The sequence below is a fragment of the Dermacentor andersoni genome, chromosome 3, assembly GCF_023375885.2.
Source record: "Dermacentor andersoni chromosome 3, qqDerAnde1_hic_scaffold, whole genome shotgun sequence".
NCBI classification, from domain to species: domain Eukaryota; kingdom Metazoa; phylum Arthropoda; class Arachnida; order Ixodida; family Ixodidae; genus Dermacentor; species Dermacentor andersoni.
The window spans coordinates 135,156,641-135,176,515 of NC_092816.1; the positions used below are offsets into that span (position 1 = coordinate 135,156,641).

The 19,875-nt window shown below is 43.5% G+C and overlaps 1 protein-coding gene across 1 annotated transcript in view; it reads left to right on the forward strand.

Annotated features, from left to right (window-relative positions):
* The window catches only part of LOC126525197 (uncharacterized), a 41,916-nt gene extending 22,289 nt beyond the window's left edge, over window positions 1-19,627 (forward strand). Inside the window, exons 3-6 of the mRNA XM_055067576.2 lie at window positions 8,474-8,632; window positions 12,626-12,729; window positions 15,214-15,282; window positions 19,295-19,627. Coding sequence (XP_054923551.2) covers window positions 8,474-8,632; window positions 12,626-12,729; window positions 15,214-15,282; window positions 19,295-19,402 — 440 coding nt within the window. The 3' untranslated portion in view covers window positions 19,403-19,627. The remainder of the gene's footprint in view (window positions 1-8,473; window positions 8,633-12,625; window positions 12,730-15,213; window positions 15,283-19,294) is intronic.
* The last annotated feature ends 248 nt before the right edge of the window (window positions 19,628-19,875 follow it).

Genomic DNA, 19,875 nt, shown 5'->3' on the forward strand with positions numbered 1-19,875 from the left:
AGGTTCCTCAGTCGCTCACGCTCCAGGGGAAGAAGCGTGTCCAGATCCCGACCCAGATCCAGATCCCAATCCAGGGCGCGATCCTTATCAAGAGATCGGAGCCAGCAAGCTGTATCCAAACACGGGGAAGCAAACAACGGTTCCACGTGGCCCGACAAAGTCAAGGGACCGGCCATAGTGAACAAGATGCCGCCTGACCGGGACACCAGTAAAACAAAACTTGTCTGGGCCGACGGCGCACGTACCGATCCGGTAAGAACCATGCTTTGTGACCCAGCCCCAGAGCAAAATAGCTATCGTGAAACAGAAAGATTAAGAAAGAAAATGCAGAACTAAAGGTAATGAATCAGAACATGATTAGAGAGATAATGGCAATAATGAAACTTTTAAGCGAGGCTAAACAAGCAGAAAACAAATATAGCTCTAATGCACGCAAAGCCCCAGTCCCCGTGCCTGTTGGTGAGAGACCCATGTCAGCCAAGCATAGGGCTCTTGAAAGTGAGCTCAAAAACACTGAAACACAGATGGAGGAAGTCAAACAAGCGCTGGCGTCTTTCAATGACAACATGCAGATGCTTATGGACAGTGCCTCACTGTTGACAATGAATGTAGGCCAAATACAGACGGCACTGAATGACCCTAAGGAAGGGCTGAAGGCTTTCGGCGAAAGAATGAAAACCCTGGAATTGATGACTATGTCAATGGGCGCTATAGAACAATGCGGGTTGTCATTTCTCAGAGCTACACTAACTCCCAAGGTGGGGGACATGAATATCCAATATGGCTTGCACTAATAGAAAATTTCGAACGTGGCAGAGGAATTGTGGGGGGTACAATAACAAACGTACCATCATCCAGCAATACCTTATGTCACTTTAGCCTCAACCGGATATTATCGCACTTCAAGAAACAGGATATGGATATAAACGAGAAGAAAAGGGGTTAACCGAGGGGCCCGATTTTTCTTGTCATATCAAAGAAGCCAACAAATACTGACACCGAAGACAACATAGGGTAAATTACTTGTGCTTAATAAATTAAATAAGGGAGCAATAATCTAATAGAAATGAAAGTGGATGAAAAAACAACTTGCTGCAGGTGTGGACCGAACCGACAACCTTCGCATTTTCATTTATTAAGCACAAGTAATTTCCGCTATGTTGTCCTTGGTGTCAGTGTTTGTTGGCTTCTTATGATAGGATATGGATATGTCACACTCACAGGATACGGGGCCATAGAGTGTCAAACGTACGGTAGGGGACTATAGGTGCTTGTAAATAAGCAGCTTACACACATCCCACATGACTTAGGCATCATGGACAAAAACCTAGGGTACCTCATGATTGAGGTTGTAGTACCAACTTCACACAAAAATCAAAGGAACAGTAGGTTATTCGTACTCAACATCTACAGCAATTCAATACACCAGAAACAACGCTTCAAGAGAATATTCGAAAACCCTACTAATCTAGCTGGAACTAGACCTCTGATTGTATTAGAGACTTCACTGCAGCCCACGAGCTATTGCACTACGTTTTGACGAATGTCAAGGGCAGAAATCTGTGGAAAGACGCGGATGAGCTGGACCTGGTCTTAATCACGGATAAGACTCATCCTACAAGGTTTGGCAATTCTGTGTGCAGAGACACAACACCTCACCTTACGTTCATTAAGAACAAACAGCCTGATTCATGGACTAACACAAAAACATGAATTTTGGCAGTGATCATTACGTAATAGAACTCAAACTGGAAGTGAACAAAGGCCGAACTCGGAAACTCGAGGTCGTAGATTGGGACCTTTTGCGTAAGTTAAGAGCCCAAACCGCAAAAGAAACCACCAAACTCCATCTCAGAGATTGGTGTGAGGGCATCAGCAGGGACATCAAAACAGCGTCCAAAAGAATTGTTACAGACACTAACGTGAAGGCAATGAACTCGAAACTTGCCCACTTAATAGAAGTCAAGAAAGCCATAATCCGAAGGCGATGGGCCCAAAGGATAAATCGTAGGCGTAGAAAAAGAATCGCAGAACTTAACAAACAAATCGAACAACACTGTAACACCCTCTGCCAGCAACAGTGGGATGAGTGCTTTGAGGCAATCGATGGGCAAATAAAGAACGGCAAGGCGTGGAAACTGATCAAGTATCTGCTGGATGAAGAAGGTACTAAAGGCAACTAGAGACACATGCTCGCTCGAGCTATCCACATAGCCCTTAAGGATCAGCCCATAGCAAAGTTACCAAGCAACCAATTGACAAATACCTACCAGTTAGAAATGAGCAGGACCAATCACTTCCACCAGAATGCAGGCGAGTCGCTCAACGTGAACTCGACCAACCCTTCACCACATACGAAATCCGGAGGGTGTTAAGTGAGCTAAACCGAAAGTCAGTCCCCGGTCCTCATGGAGTAAAAACGGATCCTTTAGCAAGCTCAATGAGCCGTCAATTGAATCGCTGACAGACTTCACCCATGAAGCATGGATCTCAGGCGAAGTCCCAGAATAATGGAAAACCTCACAACTTATACTAATACCGAAACTAGGTAAATCTCTAAGCCTGGACAATTTACCGCCAATATCACTTACATCATGCGTGGGAAAATTCACTGAACACACAATCCTTAATAAACTAAAATACCACTTAGAGGGCAAAAATATATGCTCTCACAACATGATGGGTTTCAGGTCCACACTGTCCACGCAGGATGCCATGAAGCAAATCAAACACCACATACTCGACGGATATTCTAGAAACAGCTAGCCCATACTTTTATTAGACTTGGAAAAAGCATTCGACAACGTCAAGCATGAGTACATCCTCAAAACGATAGAAGACATTGGGCTCAGGTCGAGGATGTTTAACTGCATCAAATCCTTTCTCGAAGCACGCACGAAGTTAAAGGTCGGAGACAAACTCGGAAGTGGTTCAGCTTGGAGATCAAGGAACCCTTCAAGGATCGGGGATCTCTCCCGTCCTTTTCAACCTGTGCATGATTGGTCTGTCCAAACAGTTGGACAACATTAGGGTATTGACCATACCATATATTCTGACGATCTCACTGTATAGTGCGCTGGTGGCAGTGAAGGACACATAGGACGCACTGACTGAAGCGATCAGGACGGTGGAGGAATAACTGAGAGCTACTGGACTCAGGTGCTTCCTACATAAGTCGGAGTTGCTACTTTATAGATGTGAAAAAGGGGGCAGGTCTAAGGCTGGAACCCTCTACCGGAAAGCGATATACACCTACTTACAGAAAATGCTGTAAAACACCCACAGCCAACGTGATCATGGTATTAGAATTTTTCATTGATGTAAACGGTGGAAACCATACGGAGGTCAAGAAAATCACCCTTGAAACGGATAGCCTGTGCAGGATCATCAGACGCCTGGCAGGAAGACACAAGGGCATGAAAGAACATAACCTCATCAGGTTAATAAACTCTTTCGTACCCTGTCATATTTGATACGCCGCTGCCGTGTACAACTGGATGCAGGTACAACTCAAGAAGCTTGACACAGCGATCAAGAACGCGTTTAAAAGCGCATTGAGGCTTCCAAGTCAAACGAGCACTGAAAAATTGCTCAAGTTAGGAATACACAACACGACCGTGCAGATCGTGGAGGCTCAAGAAACATCACAAAGAGAGACTATGCACAACCAGCACGGGAAGATGAATCCTGGACAAGATCATGATCAACCCCATTACGGATCTAGCACAGTACACTAAAGTTCGTCAAGAATTCACCGACAACATAATTGTCGCACTGCTACCAACGAATATGCACCTGAAACATAATATCAGCAGGATAGTTGCACGAGCCAGGGCGTTAAAAAAGAAAACGTATAAAGGGGGCAGAGTAGCCTGCTTTGTTGATTCGGTTGCCTACAAGGATCGAACTAAGTACGCGGCGACGGTAGTTGATCACCAGGACAAATGCGTCAACTGCGCCGCGGTCTCAACTAGCAAACCTGAAGTGACTGAACAAGTTGCCATTGCAGTGGCACTAACAGACGCTAGATTCACAGAAATATATAGTGACTCGAAAATGGCTATTAGAGTTTTCAATAGGGGAAAGATTGCCCCGCAGGCTGCGAGAAAAATTAACATAAGAAAAACAAACGTTACACGTTACATTTATTGGTTCCCTGAGCTCCTGGGTTCACTTGATAACATTCCTGTCAATCGAAATGAATTGGCCAACAGCGTCGCCCGCGAGCATACAGACCGGGCCGCTTTTACATATGGTATTGATTCTGCTGGATTGGAGAACCTACAGAGAGATACGCTCATTACATAAAATGAAATTACAAAACATTACTACATGGAAAGGAGGGAGTTTGCACCCCCTCACTATCGGCTAAACAGAGCACAAGCAGTTACACTTAGGCAATTACTAACACAATCTTATTATTCAGCTGCAGAGATAGAGGAATGGTATGACATTGCAGACATGAATATTATGTGCAAAGCATGCAAAAGCGAGATATGCACGCTTGAACATATGGTTTGGGACTGTGAGTCACTTGGCCCTGGCATTTTCCGGAATCGGTTTTTAGGAACGATTAGATCCCACGATCATATCCCTCAAGTCCTGGCTGTCCAGTACGCCGGTGATAGGGCTAAAAGGCTTGACGTCCCGGTCCCAACATGGGACTAGCCAGACAGGTTGCAACACCTTGTACAGGACCAGAATAAAGTTTTTTCCTCGTCCTCCTTCTGCTGCTCTATGACTCTGAGACTGAAATCTGTCATCGCGTTAAAACACCACGCAATACCACTGCCCCTAACATTGTCATTCAGTTTTCACGAAGACCGTCACGAGACACTTTTTTTAGAGTAGGCTAGAAAGCAAAGACTATCTACTAATGACTTCGGCTTTCCATCAAACATGCCTGTTTTTGTAAACGAGCATTTGCGCCCTGCTATGAAGCAACTATTCGGTGCCGCGAGTGGGAAAAGGAAACATTGCGAATGGCAGTATGCGTGGACAAGAAACGGCGAGTTATTTGTTCGAAAATCTGCTGGGACGGCGGCTGCTTGGATAAATGGCCTGGATGACTTATCTAACATTGTGCAGGGAAACTTCTTTTCGTCTTTGTTCTTTTTACTTGTGTTTTACGTTACAGTGATGGGTTTTTTATTTAACGATGTCAACGTCTTGGCAAAAGCAGAGAGACCATCATTGCCATTTTTTCACCAAATCGCTCGTTCCTTTGTAAAGAAAAAAGATGAAATGCAAGAGCTCCTGGGAAGCATAAATGTGCCTTTCACAGAAATAATGCTAACAGAAACATTGTACAATAACACGTCACAGGTGTTTGGTCCTCCCGTCTATGAGTGCTTTTATCGAATTCGTGAAGGCAAATGTGGAGGCAGTGTGGCTATTCTTGTAATGCAAGGCATCATATGTGAAACTGTGGACGAGTTCTGTATTATCAACCCCGATATCGAAGTACATTGCGCAGCCGCTACTATTTGTTTTGCGTCACCTACCGCCCACTCTCCGGTGATTTTAATCGTTTCTGAGTTTAACTGGCAAACTTTTCAATCATGTAGTAGAAGGAAATTTTAACCTGTTGCTTGGAGGTGACTGTAACGTGGACATGCTTACGCACACGCACTATAGGCGAGAATTTATGGCCATAATGTTTCCAAACAGTTTGAGTAATGTAATTGCAGCGCCAACACGTGTTACTCACAAAACTATCACTCTGTTAGACCTTTTTATTACAAACGCTTACTTTGATTACATGATAGCGGATGTTACTTATACAGATATGAGAGACCATATAGGTTAAAGTTAAGTTAATCAGCAGTACGTGCCGTTTAATGAAAGAGAGCATACCAATTCATTATATTCAAGATATAACACCACGTTCTCTAAAACATTTTCGCAGCTCCGTTAGTCTGCATGAGTTGAACAGCGTTCTAAATCCAAACAGTTAAACTGCGTCCTCTGCTTTCATCACTACTGTAAAAAGATATACCACGAACATTTTCCATTCAAGAAGTATACGAAACCTTCGAAAGCTCGTAAACCTTAGCCTGCTTATGAATTATTAAATATGATTAAGCATAAAAATGCCTTGTACACTCATATTCTTAAACATAAAACCCAGCTAGTCTTGAAGAACACAGGTCATACCGAAATCAACTTACAAGTAAACTAAGAGCAGCTAAATAGTTATAGCTTCAAAACTTCTTTTCAGAACCTGTGACTAGCCATCAGATGTGACATGAAGAAATACAACTCCCTGCTATGTCCAGTTAAATCCCACATTCTTCCTGGTAACTTTCTTTCTCAAGATAAACAACTATCTGGCGCAACACTAGCTAATGCTTTTAACGACTTCTTCGTTCAACAAGTAAATTCTTGCAGTAAGTCACACAATAGTAGGTAGGATGCTTCATTTATTGAAAACATTACTTCCAAGTCATTCTTTCTCACTCCCACTAACTGTACTGAAGTTTCTTCTTCTATAAACTCAGTCAAGAATAATAAATTGCAGGGCACAGATGGCGTTCAAATAAGGCCTGTAAAGCATGTCCTTGACATCATTTGTCCTGTTCCTACTCGCATTTATAACCTGATTCTGTCGTCTGGCCAATTTCCGCAAGACATACAAATAGCTCGAACGTAGCCGGTGTTTAAGAAAAGGTGACAAAAATTTACTAGGCAATGATCGTCCAATTTAGATTAAAAGGCATTAAAGGCATTAAAAACAGTTCATAACAAAGTAATATCATATCTTGACAAAAATAATTTACTAGGCAATTACCACATTGGTTTCAGGAAGCATCTTTCCACAGAGACAGCTATTTTAGCTCAAAAAGTAGCTATTCTGCAAGCGTTCAACAATAAAAAATTAATTAAGCGAACATATGTTGATTTTTTCAAAGCATTTGATCTTGTTAATCATAAAATTTTACTCGCTAAGCTCCAGGCTTATGGTATCCGTGCCATAACCTTCGAGTTCTTTAAATCCTACTTATCGCATCCAGCACAAAAAGCAGAGATAGAAAAGGAAAATCAAATGTTCAGGTTATAAAGAGTAGGAGTTCCACAAGGGAGCATCCTTGGGCCACTCGTGTTCATAATCTATCTAAACGATATGCTAAAAAGCTCAGAAGAGGCCAAGTTTATTTCTTATACAGATCACACAGTAACGTTTATTACTGCTACATCGGTGGTTGAACTATAGCTTCAAGGGAACAAAGCGCTGAGAGATTTTAAAGAGTGGACTGATGCAAATTGATTACATATAGATGCGAGCAAGGCAAAAGTTGTGTATACGCAAAGAGGCAAACATTTACGAAGTTCGATAAAAATTAAAACAGGTACAAATTATTTAGACATTGTTAACACGGCCCTTGATATTAAGTGTAACATTCTCTAAAGATCTAAGCTGGAACAATTATGTAGAAGAAATCAGTAAAACGGTGTCTTCTGTGGTGGGAACAATAGTACGTTTGAAACGTTGTCTCCCTATTAAAACTGAAATATTACTTTACAATGCTGTAGTGTTCGTAGTTTGACAATACTTCAACCTCGTTTGGGGCATCATTGCATTTGCTTCAGAAGAAAGCAGTGCGATGCATTTCCAATGTTCCTTGCTCATTTTTCACGAAACGTTTGGTGGTAAAGTTTAACATTTTACGTGTATTCATTCAATACAACTATCGTTTAATTTTGAGCGACAAGTCACGTTTGAGATATAATGAATCTATAGTGTTTTCTCTAGAAGTTCTGTACGTAAACCGTAGCGTCGTTGATACTAAGCATAAATAAGTATGGCATGTCCGTACAGTTCAAACCTATTACGATAAGCAATCATTAACATACACTATGCCCATGCTACTTAATAAACTCGCAAAGGAAGAGTTTGATCCTTTGCGTAATCTAGACCATACAACAAGGCTATTTTGTCAGTTACACCAGATATGCAACTCGTGTTGTGTATGATCTTTCTTACGCTTGCGTACATGGTATGTGTGTGCCTATGTGCATAATGTATATATATATATATATATATATATATGTATTTGTATGTTTGTAATATAGATATTCATGTATACGCGTATTTCTTTTGCTTGAATGTGCATTTCGTCTCAAGAATTATTTTTTGTAAGCGTCCCATTTTTATGATATTCTGCAGTTCTCTGCTGTCAGATGTATAAGGGGACAGGACCCTCGTCAAGCTGTACCCTAGCTTTTAGTCCTGTCTCCTGTTTTTTAAGGTTAAAAATAAAATAAAAACGATTGATAGAACCAATAGATGTTCTATTGATTGATTGATTGATTGATTGATTGATTGATTGATTGATTGATTGATTGATTGATTGATTGATGCGGGATGAGGGAGGTGACAGGTAGACTTGTGCTTGGTGTACGCCTACCCCCTTCCTCTCCCCCTCCTCTTGGCTAGGCCCCTATTACAACGCAAGTTCTGGACTACATGCAGATGACGAATTTCCGTGCGCAAAACTATGGTGTCCTGCAGTCAAACAAGTTTCGCAGAACAAGTACCTGTGTCGTGCAGCCTTAGATCCTGAATTATCAGCGACAACGGCAACCGCTACGACTGAAGGGACAGAAGAACAAGAAGAACCAACCACACTCCGTAAGCATGGTTTCAAACGAATCTGCAGAGGCATTAGTGGCCTATAGTTGGGAAAAAAAGTATGCGTAAGAATGATCAAAGCATTGTTGTTAAGTGGTGCTCTTAAGGGGCCTGACGTTCTTTCCGTAAGCTCTGAACTCAAACTGACATTCGCGTATCGCGTTGCGCCAAATCGCAAACCGACGAAACAGAAATATATTAGGTATATTTGCCGGGATAATATAATAACTACGTGAAACATATTTGCAGTAGGTAGTAAAATGTTCATGAACAGAAAATATTGTCAGTAGTAAAAATATTGTCAATTGAGTCGTTTCATAACCATCCAAACTGTAATGAATAGCAACGTAAAAACGCACGCTTCACAGATAGTGAGATTTACGGCTGGTGAGTGGCCATACATTCAAACATACTTCCTCAATAGATATGAGAATACAAATACCCATATACAAATACCTTTATTTAAACATCAGGGATTTTAGGAGTGCACCCAAAAAGCCTATGACTAGCTTGACAGAGGGGCGCACCCCCGTACATAAAATCCGGCAGCAACAGAATACGGACAGAATACAATAAGAAGAGTGCAGTGAATAGGTAAACATCATATTCAATAACAAATTAGTGAACGTACTCTTGCAATAAGAAATATGTGAAGGCGGCAGGACTAATACAACACGCTCAGGAACACTGAAGAAAAAAAAACGAAGAATAACAATAACAAAGTAAGAAAAAGGGAGAAAGGAGGCGCAAACTTGCAGTAAACAAACCGTATTGTTAGGTCCTCAGTGCTCATTGCGCCGATTAAGAAGAGTTGGAATTATATGTCGGAGCATTTGAGGACTGTAATTAGTACGAAAGGATGGCACATACCAGACGTCGTTGTTACTTGTTGGGTAGCAATTAGCTTTGGGCCATAAGTTAGCTGTGTCATCAAAGAATCCGTCATATCTTTTCCGTTTTCTTTCATATCGTTTTCTTAGCAATAAATTATATAGGTCATTAAATGGAGTTACTTTTATTGATGCGAAAAGAGGTTGAGTGTTACCAGTAAACGGCGCATTCGCAATGATACGAAGGACCTTTTTCTATATTTTCTGTAACCTATATGTATTTGACCATGTTGTTGTACACCACATGAGATGGCAATATGAAAGGCTAGATAGAAATAGTGCATTATGAACTAAAAGTCTAAAACTAAGAGGTAGTAAAGAGCGGACTATGTATAGCATGCCGGAACACTTTGCAAGTTTTTTAACCAGTTTGTCGATGTGTATGTCGCATGAAAGATTGCACTGCAGTATTACACGTATAGACACTTTACTACCTCCGCTATTTCAATGCTTTGAGAACCAAGCGTTAGTGTAGGTAAATGTTCTATTGGTTTGTTTATAGGTCTAAAAAGTACACCTGTAGATTTGGTAGCGTTAATTTTCAATAAAGATTCAGTACTCCATTCGACCAATTTGCACAGAGTTTCATTAGCGTTTAATGTCATGTCTATAAGTGTTTAGCCCTAATAAATATGCTGACATCATCTGCATACATTATATATTTAGCGCTGTTGTCAATGTTCACAATGTCGTTAATATAGATGTTAAAGAGTGTAGGTCCAAGAATACTGCCTTGCGGCACGCCAGAATGAATGAATCTAAAGGGCGATGAAGAATTGTTAATTACAACCGTTGCTGGCGGTGCTCTAAATATGTTATTAAAAGCTGAAAGAATGTGCCGCGATATCCATAGTGCTCAAGTTTAAGGAATAATATTTTGTGATTTGTGGAGTCGAATGCTTTGGAAAAAGCCACGGAAACCCCGAGAGTTAGTTCTTTTTTTTCAAATGACTCTAATATATGTTCCTTCATGGTTAATAAGCTCTTTCTGTTGATTTTCTTGCATAAAGGCATGAGTAACCAAATTTGCTAAAGAAATCTGCACGAATTTAACTTCGTGGTGAAGAAATCTTTCTGAATTATTGCGGTCTTGCTTTGAGTCTATCTACAGAGGTATATATCGTGGAATCCCAAGTTAACGTTACCCGAGCGAAAGCTTCGCAGTTGCTCCCGAAAGGCGAAGCATCAATTGCAACGGAAAATTAGTGGACAGCTATACGAAGTAAGGGTAGTAGTTCTATCAACCGTATATACATACAAAAGTAGGGGCACTAATTAAATAAAAAGTATGCCGTCACGCGCGCAGAAGCAAACCTAAACAGATCTAACTCGACAAGCGCACTAACTCTCTGTGAAAAATTGGACGACGCTTAAGCTTCGCCTTCAAGAGTGAAACGCGACAGCGTTCCCGTCGACCCGCCAAGGGGTGTAAGGCAATGCGCTACGGCGCAGCGATCACTTACGAGGCGCCCTGCATCGGACTTTGCATCCACCAATCGCGCGGTGAGCGTCGAGCAACGCAGCGTTCGGCGCGGCAAGGAAACGTGCGCCTGAGCAAGCGGAACGAACCAAAGAACTCGGTGTCTCGGAGGGGGAAACGATCTACGCCATCCGAACGTCGTGATCAGCACGGGCAGAGAGATATATAGATAGTGATCTAAAGAAAGGAAGGACGCTTGATTCTGCAACCCGCGAGAGAGCACAGCGAAGCGTCGTCAGGGGAGAGGGAGTCGGGGCCGCGACGCGCCTCGCACCGGTCCCCGCACAGCCCCAATGCTCGCGTGGCGCGCCACCTGTCGGGGCAGCGCCGTACACTGAGAGGAGGGGGCTTCTGTGCTTGCCGCAAGATGGCTCTGCGTGTGCGGAAAGCGCAGAAGAAATGTAGCGGAAACGTACTTCGCTACTCGTGTAACTGCAACTTCTGTAAGTTACATGCTCACAAGTACCGATATATACCACAGTATAACTGTCTACGGCACGTTTCTAAGACAACACCGCATTCACTAGAGGCGCTTTTGTACCGCTTTGAATGATCGAACTCGTGGCTAAGTGGTAGCGTCTCCGCCTCACACTCCGGAGACCCTGGTTCGATTCCCACGCAGCCAATGTTGCAAGTTGTTTTTATTTATGAATTGCCTGCCGGGATTTTTCGCTCACGGCCAAGGCCGCGGACGCCGACACCGACGACACCGGCTTTTCGGTGACACGAGCTCCTTAACGCTGTCGCGTTGAAACGCTGGCGTGAGCAAACGCGGCGGCAGCAGCCAGTGACGTGACATTCATGCTGTCTATCGCATCAACAAAAAGTGGTCACCGAGAAGACACAGCACACACAAAGCAGCGAGTCGTCGACGCACCTAGACTCTGCCCCGAGCGCAGATCGCTCTCAAAATACGATCGAGCGACCACACACATGCGCAATTGCAGCGGGATTGGAACGCCGGTCCTTCCACCCCCTCTCCCTTACCCCCGGTACCTCGTGAGGTCGGGTGCCTTGCACACGACGAGAGACTGCGCGCTTCCTGTCCAATGTCCTCACTTTCACTCATGCGAAATTCAGCCGCTATCGTCGGCTCCCCTCGTAAGCGTTCACTTGCACGTACAGCATTGGGCGCAGCCGACGGTGTTGTGGCCCTTGGACTGGATATGGAGCCTCACGTTGACGGCGATGCCAACGGCGGAAATACGCTTTGAGTGTCATATAATTGCTGTCAAAATGAAAGTAGGGTCGTCCTGATATAGGTATCAAACTTGAGACCTCCGCCCTACAAGGTGTTGTTGTACCATCTGAGCTAACCAGGAGGCTAAGAGATAGCAGTTATAGATAAAATAAATTGACAGCTTCCATCGCAGGTCAATACTATGAAAAATCGCCTCTAGACCAGTTCGCAAGGTGGAGGCGGTTTTTTCTCACAGGAATGTTTGTTATCCGCCATAGATAGGAAAGAAGCTACCCAAAACGGTTTAGTTATTCAAAAATCGTATCGGCTTCTCCCAATAGCACTTTCGCTTTCCACATAACTGGCCTGTGAGGCAAGAAGTGATTCGAGACGTCTGTATTTAACTGCGGACTTTTGCCTCTTCTCATAAATGTTCTCTGCAGCTCCGTCCTCTGGAGGCGAGCAGGAACCAGTAGACAAAAATCCTGTTACGAGCGAAGAACCAACGACACACAAGGAAGAAACAGTCGGACTTCGGGTGCCTTGGGTACGTGATGGCTTCGGAATTGCGTTGTCTGTAGAGCAGATAGTAAGGCCTAGGCAAGGACTTCGGTGACTACTGCGCGGGCACATGGCTGGCTAGCATATGTGGCTGTGCACAAATAGTGATTTTTGAGACCGAGTCGAATACAAGTTGAATAGTGCCAGAAGCGAATCGAATCGAATGAAATACTGAACGCTTTCCAAATCACTTCCTAATTAGGAACAGTCGTGGTCACAATTAATGTAAAGCGATCGTCTTATCTGACTTTCTAAATCTTAGCAGCGTTTTTTCATTGCACAGTAGGTTAGGAAGAGTTACTTATTAAAAGCACAAACGGAGCATTAGAAGCGAACAAGTAGCTTCTTCGCACGTATAGGGCTCCTTACAGAATGCGAATCATACTCTGTGACTATTAAATTTGATGATCGAATCGAATAGGGCGTCGTTTGAGTCGTTATTCTAAAGTTTCGAATATTCGCAAACCCCTCTCGGCAGTGAATCCGTGATTGTTGCAGTGAGATTTACATTTACACATGTATAATTTTTTTATTCTCATTCCTCTTACCCTATCAGGAATGGCTACTAGTATCTGTATTAGGAACGTTTCCATGTTTAATTATAGAGCTTTCATATTAAAATGTGATAAGTCTCCACACTTCTGCGTTTCCCCGACAGTGAACTGATTTATTGTAAATGCGGAGAAATATGAAGACGGACACCATCATTTCCCTCGAAAACAATTTTTTCCTTACAGTGGTCACAACGTCGCCTTCATCCATTGCGGTATTCCCTGCTGCGGCTTCCGAAATACATATGCAGAACACACCGCAGTCAGAATCTGTGTGCGCCACACGCATTGCCAAGGCCAATGTTGCCATCCTCTGCCTTTTTTATGCAGTAGCCGGAATAGCACTCAGTTTTCTACTAATGGACGGTACGCTGAAGCTGCTTCATTTGTTACGCGATAGCAATGCAGACGTTGTCGCTATGAAAAAAGAAAACGTCAAAATGGAACGTTACATAGTGTAGGGTAGATGGAGTCTAAGAGGACCATGCAGCGTGATGAACCGTTGTCCAAAAAGTGCACAGTCTAGCAGCCTCGGTAATTGGCAAAGAACTGCTCGTAGCCAAAATGATGCCTTTCTCGTAAATGCCAAGGCGTGCGGTGCTGATCGCTATTAATTACATAGACGAGGATTTATATTGAGATTCAGATTTATTGCTTTGAAAAAAGAAATGCTTACAACATCACAAATATACAGACGACGCTCCCAAAGAGAAAGAACTTTAGTGGGACCCTCGGTTAATAATAACACCATTGATGGTGATATTTTTAGACAGCAAATTCGACGGATCTACATCGACGGATCAAAATACATTATTATACAATTCATTTAAAATCAAACAAACACGAAAAAGCACATTATAAAAGAAAGTACGGGGAAAAGCAGGGATGAAACTCGAGAAATGACATGTGAGACAGAAGTCAAAGATACAAAGCCAGATCATGATGCTTAAAGTAATTTTTAAACATTTCAACAGAAGTACAGGGTTTTATAGTTGATGGTAATTCATTACAAAGACAAATTGCGGCAAACACAGATTTTCTGGCCGTAATTTGAATGAACTACGGGTAAGAAGAAATTGTCTTTTGCCGCAAAACTGCCTATATTTTTGTTCTGTACAAGTTCAACTGCAATAAACTAAAACGTATTATTATGAAGCAACTTGTGAAATAAGATGGGTATGTTAAACTGTAACAGATTGTTAACAGGCAAGATACTGTACACGCGAAGTAACAAAGAGGCATTGGATTGCATCGAACTAGAAGTGATAATGCGTATTGACTGGTTTTGGATCTGTTGAATTGATGGTAAGTGACAAGCGTACTGTTGCCCTATGAAACAATGCCATAATTAATGTGACTGGAAATGAAAGCATAATACAATGCTAGCAGAGCGTCACGAGAAAAGAAAGGGTGAGCTTTGATTAATGCATGCTTACCAAACGCATTCTTCGGCTAGAGATGTTGTAAGGGGCAGCAAAATGTAAGGGTAGGGTCAAGATGTATGCCAAGAAAAGTAACATCGTTGCAGGTGGAAATAGAATTAATTCCCGGTTGATAAATTAGGAAACATATTACAGATGCGACAAACGCTTCGTGTATGACGAGTGATCTTCGTGCATGATGCTGCCAAAAAGAAGTTTCCGCCGAATGCAGGTCCCCGACTTCGTCCGAACGGTTGTCTGTTGCTGTGCGTGCTGCGAGCGACTCAAAGAACACCTTCAGACCTTTTAAGTGCCGCAACAGGAAAACGTTATATGACTGACGCCAGTAGAGAAACAAAAACCAGTGATGTTTTTTTTTTCATTACCTCCAGTAGATGTTTTATGCTTACCCTCACACACTCGACGGTAGCATTTATAAATGACAGATCCAAATTAATAATTGGTGTTCGACTGCCATTCGTGTCGAATAATTCGCAGGTCGGCTACAACTCTGAAGACTGCTGGAGCAAAGATGGAGGTTATGCCCCTCACGGAAAACTGTGCTTGGTGAGTAAGCATGTATTCTAGTTTGATATTTGGACTGGCTATATCGCCGTGGAAAATGTATTGTCAATCAGTGCTAGCGTTTTTTGTCAGTATCTCGCCTTACCGCGCAATGAAGTAAACTTAACGCGACTTTAATGCAGGGACACCAACCTTACCTTAAGCGCGCCTTTATACTTCATGTAGTGAATGCACCCTCCAAACTCGAACGTACGTAAATATTTCGGTTCCTGCTGCGGTTGGCAATCGAACGTGCGACCTCTTGCGTTAACGGAAAAACGCCAGAGACACACAGTAACCTCGGTGGATCGTACTGGCAGGTATTGTAGGGTTGCGATATTGTAGTCTCGGAGTTGGGCGGTTCTCTGATTTTCGCTCTGTAGTATACGCCTCCGCTACGCGTCTAAACGGGGAGCTGGGCTACGCCACCGGGCCTCACACGCAGACTAAGCTCGCTCGCACCATCGTCCGAATTTTCTTTGAAACAATCAAATAGAAACGGCTCTTTATACCCGCGAAAAACGCAAATTCTCACACTTGCGTGTTTGCAGAGAGAAGTCTTCATTTAACAGTAAGGAAGTACTGCTATCGGTGTAGCTGTTCAAAAGGAGGTCCCTCAGCATATCGCTGAAAGGAGACCTCCTTATTGAATTGAGAGGAGATAAAGACAAGAGAATGTCAACAAACAAGCGAATAACGCAATGATGAGTGGCGAGGACGAGATCTTAGAGGAACCGAACAGGGTTTTATTCACACGGCTGTAATGGGGAATGGAATGGAATGGAAAACTTTATTAGTTCTTTAATATATTAAAGAACTAATAAAGTTTTCCATGGCGACAACGTATTTACCGACACATGCACACTCGTACTGGAGGAAGCAGAGAAAGACATCACATTTCAGCAGCCTATCCCGAAACTTGATGGTTCTCGGAACATGAGCTAAGTCATTCTGAAAAACATATCGCACGCGGAGGATGTCTCCCAGAAATTGTCAGCGCAATAATCATTTGGAAATTATTGGGGACGGTAATGCGATTAGCATTCTTTCTCGCGACCGGTGTTTAAGTGGTGATTATGCGTATTACGCGTGACGGATTCTTGTGATGGTCGAATTAACGAGAAGGAGAGGGTTCTATAATATAGTAAGCGGCGCTACCTATCGGTGTCGCCGCAAAGCCTGTGCGTAGACTCCGAAATGCACGCAACGCCAGTACGTCAGAACGCTGAGAAACGCGTCATGCGGCGACAGGGCTCCCCTCTCGCGTTTCTTTCTGTACACGCTGCGCCATCTAGTGGGGCAGCACGAAGTCGACGCGTGACCTCAGAGAGCAGAAGCGGGGCAGTCTGGTGCCTTCGAATGCTGTTCCCTTCCTTGCTGCAAACCGTGTGGTATATTCTGCATGACCCAAGTTGACGCAAGGTCTAGAGGTCCCACCCTGCCACACTCCGCCTATGATATTGAACCTTCGATCTCGTATATGACGCAATGACTAGGCAGGGCAAGCGTCGGTCCAGGCCATTTTCACGGTCAGACGTTGGCTCCTTGCAGCAATTAGCTGAGCAGGATGCATCCCTCATATTCGTTACTCCTTTTACAGATAGGGGCAAGTTGCACACAACTCGAAGGGACGTTGACTTCGTACACTGACCTAATGTTCCTTAGGCCTTATAGTTCGAATGAAGGTCGTGTTAGTGCTCCCATGACAATTTCGTATGTTCTTCGACTAAAGCGCCAGGCGAAGCAGTATGCACTTATCGCCACCTTTAGCGACGTGAACACCCCGGACGCTGGCTAAAAGCGTCTAGAACGCCTTCTTGTTCATCGTCCCTTTGTCGTGTTTTTATTACAAAACCATGATTGGCTCATATCAGGCCCTTCGCGGTGGTTACTTTGTTGTTCAGCCTAATTTAAGGACTCAAAAAAATAAAGTTCAGATCCCATGTCACGATCGAATAGTACTGCGGGTTGCCACTGCGGCAACAAGGAAACTATCGAACACATTCTTCGACAATGTCCCCGATGCAGCGCACACAGGCAGTCACCCGCGATCACACTGCCCGGGTGGCTACAGGTCGCTTACGAAGGACACAGTCCTGAAAAGCCAAACTATGCAGTCATCACACCACAAGAAAGTCAAAGTAGCCTTAAAATTTTTGCGTTCGAGTGGTCTATTCAGAAAATCTAGTCCCCGTGGACATTTCCAAGCTTCACAATTTATTTTTCGTGCCTTTACATTTTGTCTTCGCTATTCTTTGTCCTTAATTTTCCCTTACCCTTCCCCCGTTGACGGTAGCACAACACCAGTTACCCTCCTCGACTCACCCACCCCGTTTATACATATATATATATATATATATATATATTTGTATGACTGTAAGCACAGGGAACGGATTGTTTAGGCACGAGGCCACGATCAAGCGCCTATTTCCTTGCCGCTAAGGCAAACTGCGCTCGCGGGCAACTTACTTAGGCAACAAACGGTAATCTAGGACGGCAAAGCGCTCATGTGTAAGAACGTTGCTGAAAAACGCCCTACACTCTCCGCTCCGTTAATTATGCAGGGGAAGAGGGAGAGAGAGACAAAGCGACAGACAGAGATAGAACTAGAGAAGTTCCCCCCCACACTCGAGAAATAGTTGATATGGCACTGTATTCAGAGCTATTGTGGTGCACTTGATTTAAGTGATAGGTGTGGTGCATACTGATTGGGCAGGTATAGAAATATGGTCGTCAAGATTCTTTGCGTGACCAAAAGTCAAAATTCTTTCTTAGCCTACAACAATATAAGTTTCGGCAGGTTTGTAAGAATGTATACTTGACTTCAAGCGCAATAAAGGAAGCACAAGAAGGAAAACCAAAGAGGACGAGAGGTACTTCAAAGTTTATCACGGCAAAAAAAAAAAAAAAAAAGAAAATAAAGGCGCCTATTTATCAGTAGACACAGACATCAACAGCAAATTACATCATTTAGGCAAGCGCGTTCCAAAACCCCCAAAATGTTTAGGATAGTTCTAAACGTTTGTTTTGACACGGCAATGTTCGTAAAAGAAACATGAGAACCGCAAAGCGCCGAAAGCGTAACACATATAGAAACGTGCGTTGCCTCAGGCCTTTATAATTTGGGCCAGATACGGTTGGATTTACAGCGAACAGCTACATATCGAGAGGAGCTGTATCGCTTGTGCTAATATTTATCGAGGGCTGAATGGCACACGAAGAACCATTTTACAGAGCCCCTGTAGGTGGCTAGCCGATTGGATCGTCCGTCCGTCTGTCTGTCGCCTGTACGTCGAAATCTCCTCTGGCGCTACCCATGCCCATGCGCGAAAGGAAAGAGAGAAAGAAATGCGCGCGATTGGCGGCGCCAGTAGTGACGTCGTTACTCTCCGTCGCCGCCGAGCGCACGCGCAGAACCTTTTCTCCGGCTCCGGCATGGATAGGCCAGGTGTCATGCGTACTCCTGAGGAACAGCAGCTTTTGATCAGCAATGCCACGAGCAGAACCGGGAACGAGCTTGTCTACGCCATGCGGATGCTGCAGCCCGGGCACAAGAACAGGCTCGTGCAGCCGAGCGCTAGCAGCAACTGCGTACCGAGGAGCCGGCAGCCTACCAACCCATCGTTTAATGAATGGTTGGGATTAACCCAGGCATAAACACGGGGCCGTACGTTTCAACTTGGTTGGTTAATCATCTGTGTGGACTGCTTGGGCGGTTATTTTATATCACAAGCTATCCAATACTTGGTTAAATATAACGCGCTGCGGCACTTGAATGAAATAGGTAAAACAAATTTATGGACTCATTTGAGTGTAGAAAAGCTCGGTAACTTCCCTAGCTGCCCCTCGTTTAATGCGGCTTAGGTCAAGTTCGAATCACTTGTTCCTTTCTTGCTTTCTTTTGGTTCCCTGGCCCATACTGTCTCCCAACTTTGTGTACCTATTTATAAAACTTCCAATTGTTCCGGGTGTGCGTCCTCCTGCCGCGAATAATTTTTTTCTTTTTTTTTTGCAGATTACACCTAACAGACATAAGCTTGGAACAGGTCATGGGTGCTATTGGGGAAAGTGTAAAAAGGGCAGATGTGTAAATGCACTCTATTCTAGATGCGCAACTATGTAGGACTTGCACAGCTATGAATAAATATCCTCTGCACAATATCGCTGCCAAAATATTCAGTGCTCTAATGTATCACTTTGTAACTACCGTCTTAAGTAGGTGGAAATAAAATCAACTGGCTGCAAGAAAATTGCACTGCTTCCTGGACTGCAAAATAAACAGTTTCATCGAATACTGTTTCTGATAAAATTTTATTGGCTTTACGTCAGAGAGTGCCGCTGTATGGCTATTATGAGCGCGGCTATGCCGACGCTCAATGACGGAAGCGGCATTCCTTCAAAGTTGACATAGGCAGACTACAAGGGTTCCCTCGCTCATTATGCTAGCTTGAAATGGTGTCTGCGGGTACCTTTTCAATACACATGGTAGCTCTTCAAAGCGCGCAAGGGTCATTCGTACAGAAATGGCAAAATGAAAGGCTTTTACGAAGAAAAACAAGCTTTTTTCAGTACGAGGCTGCACTGAAGAGACGATGC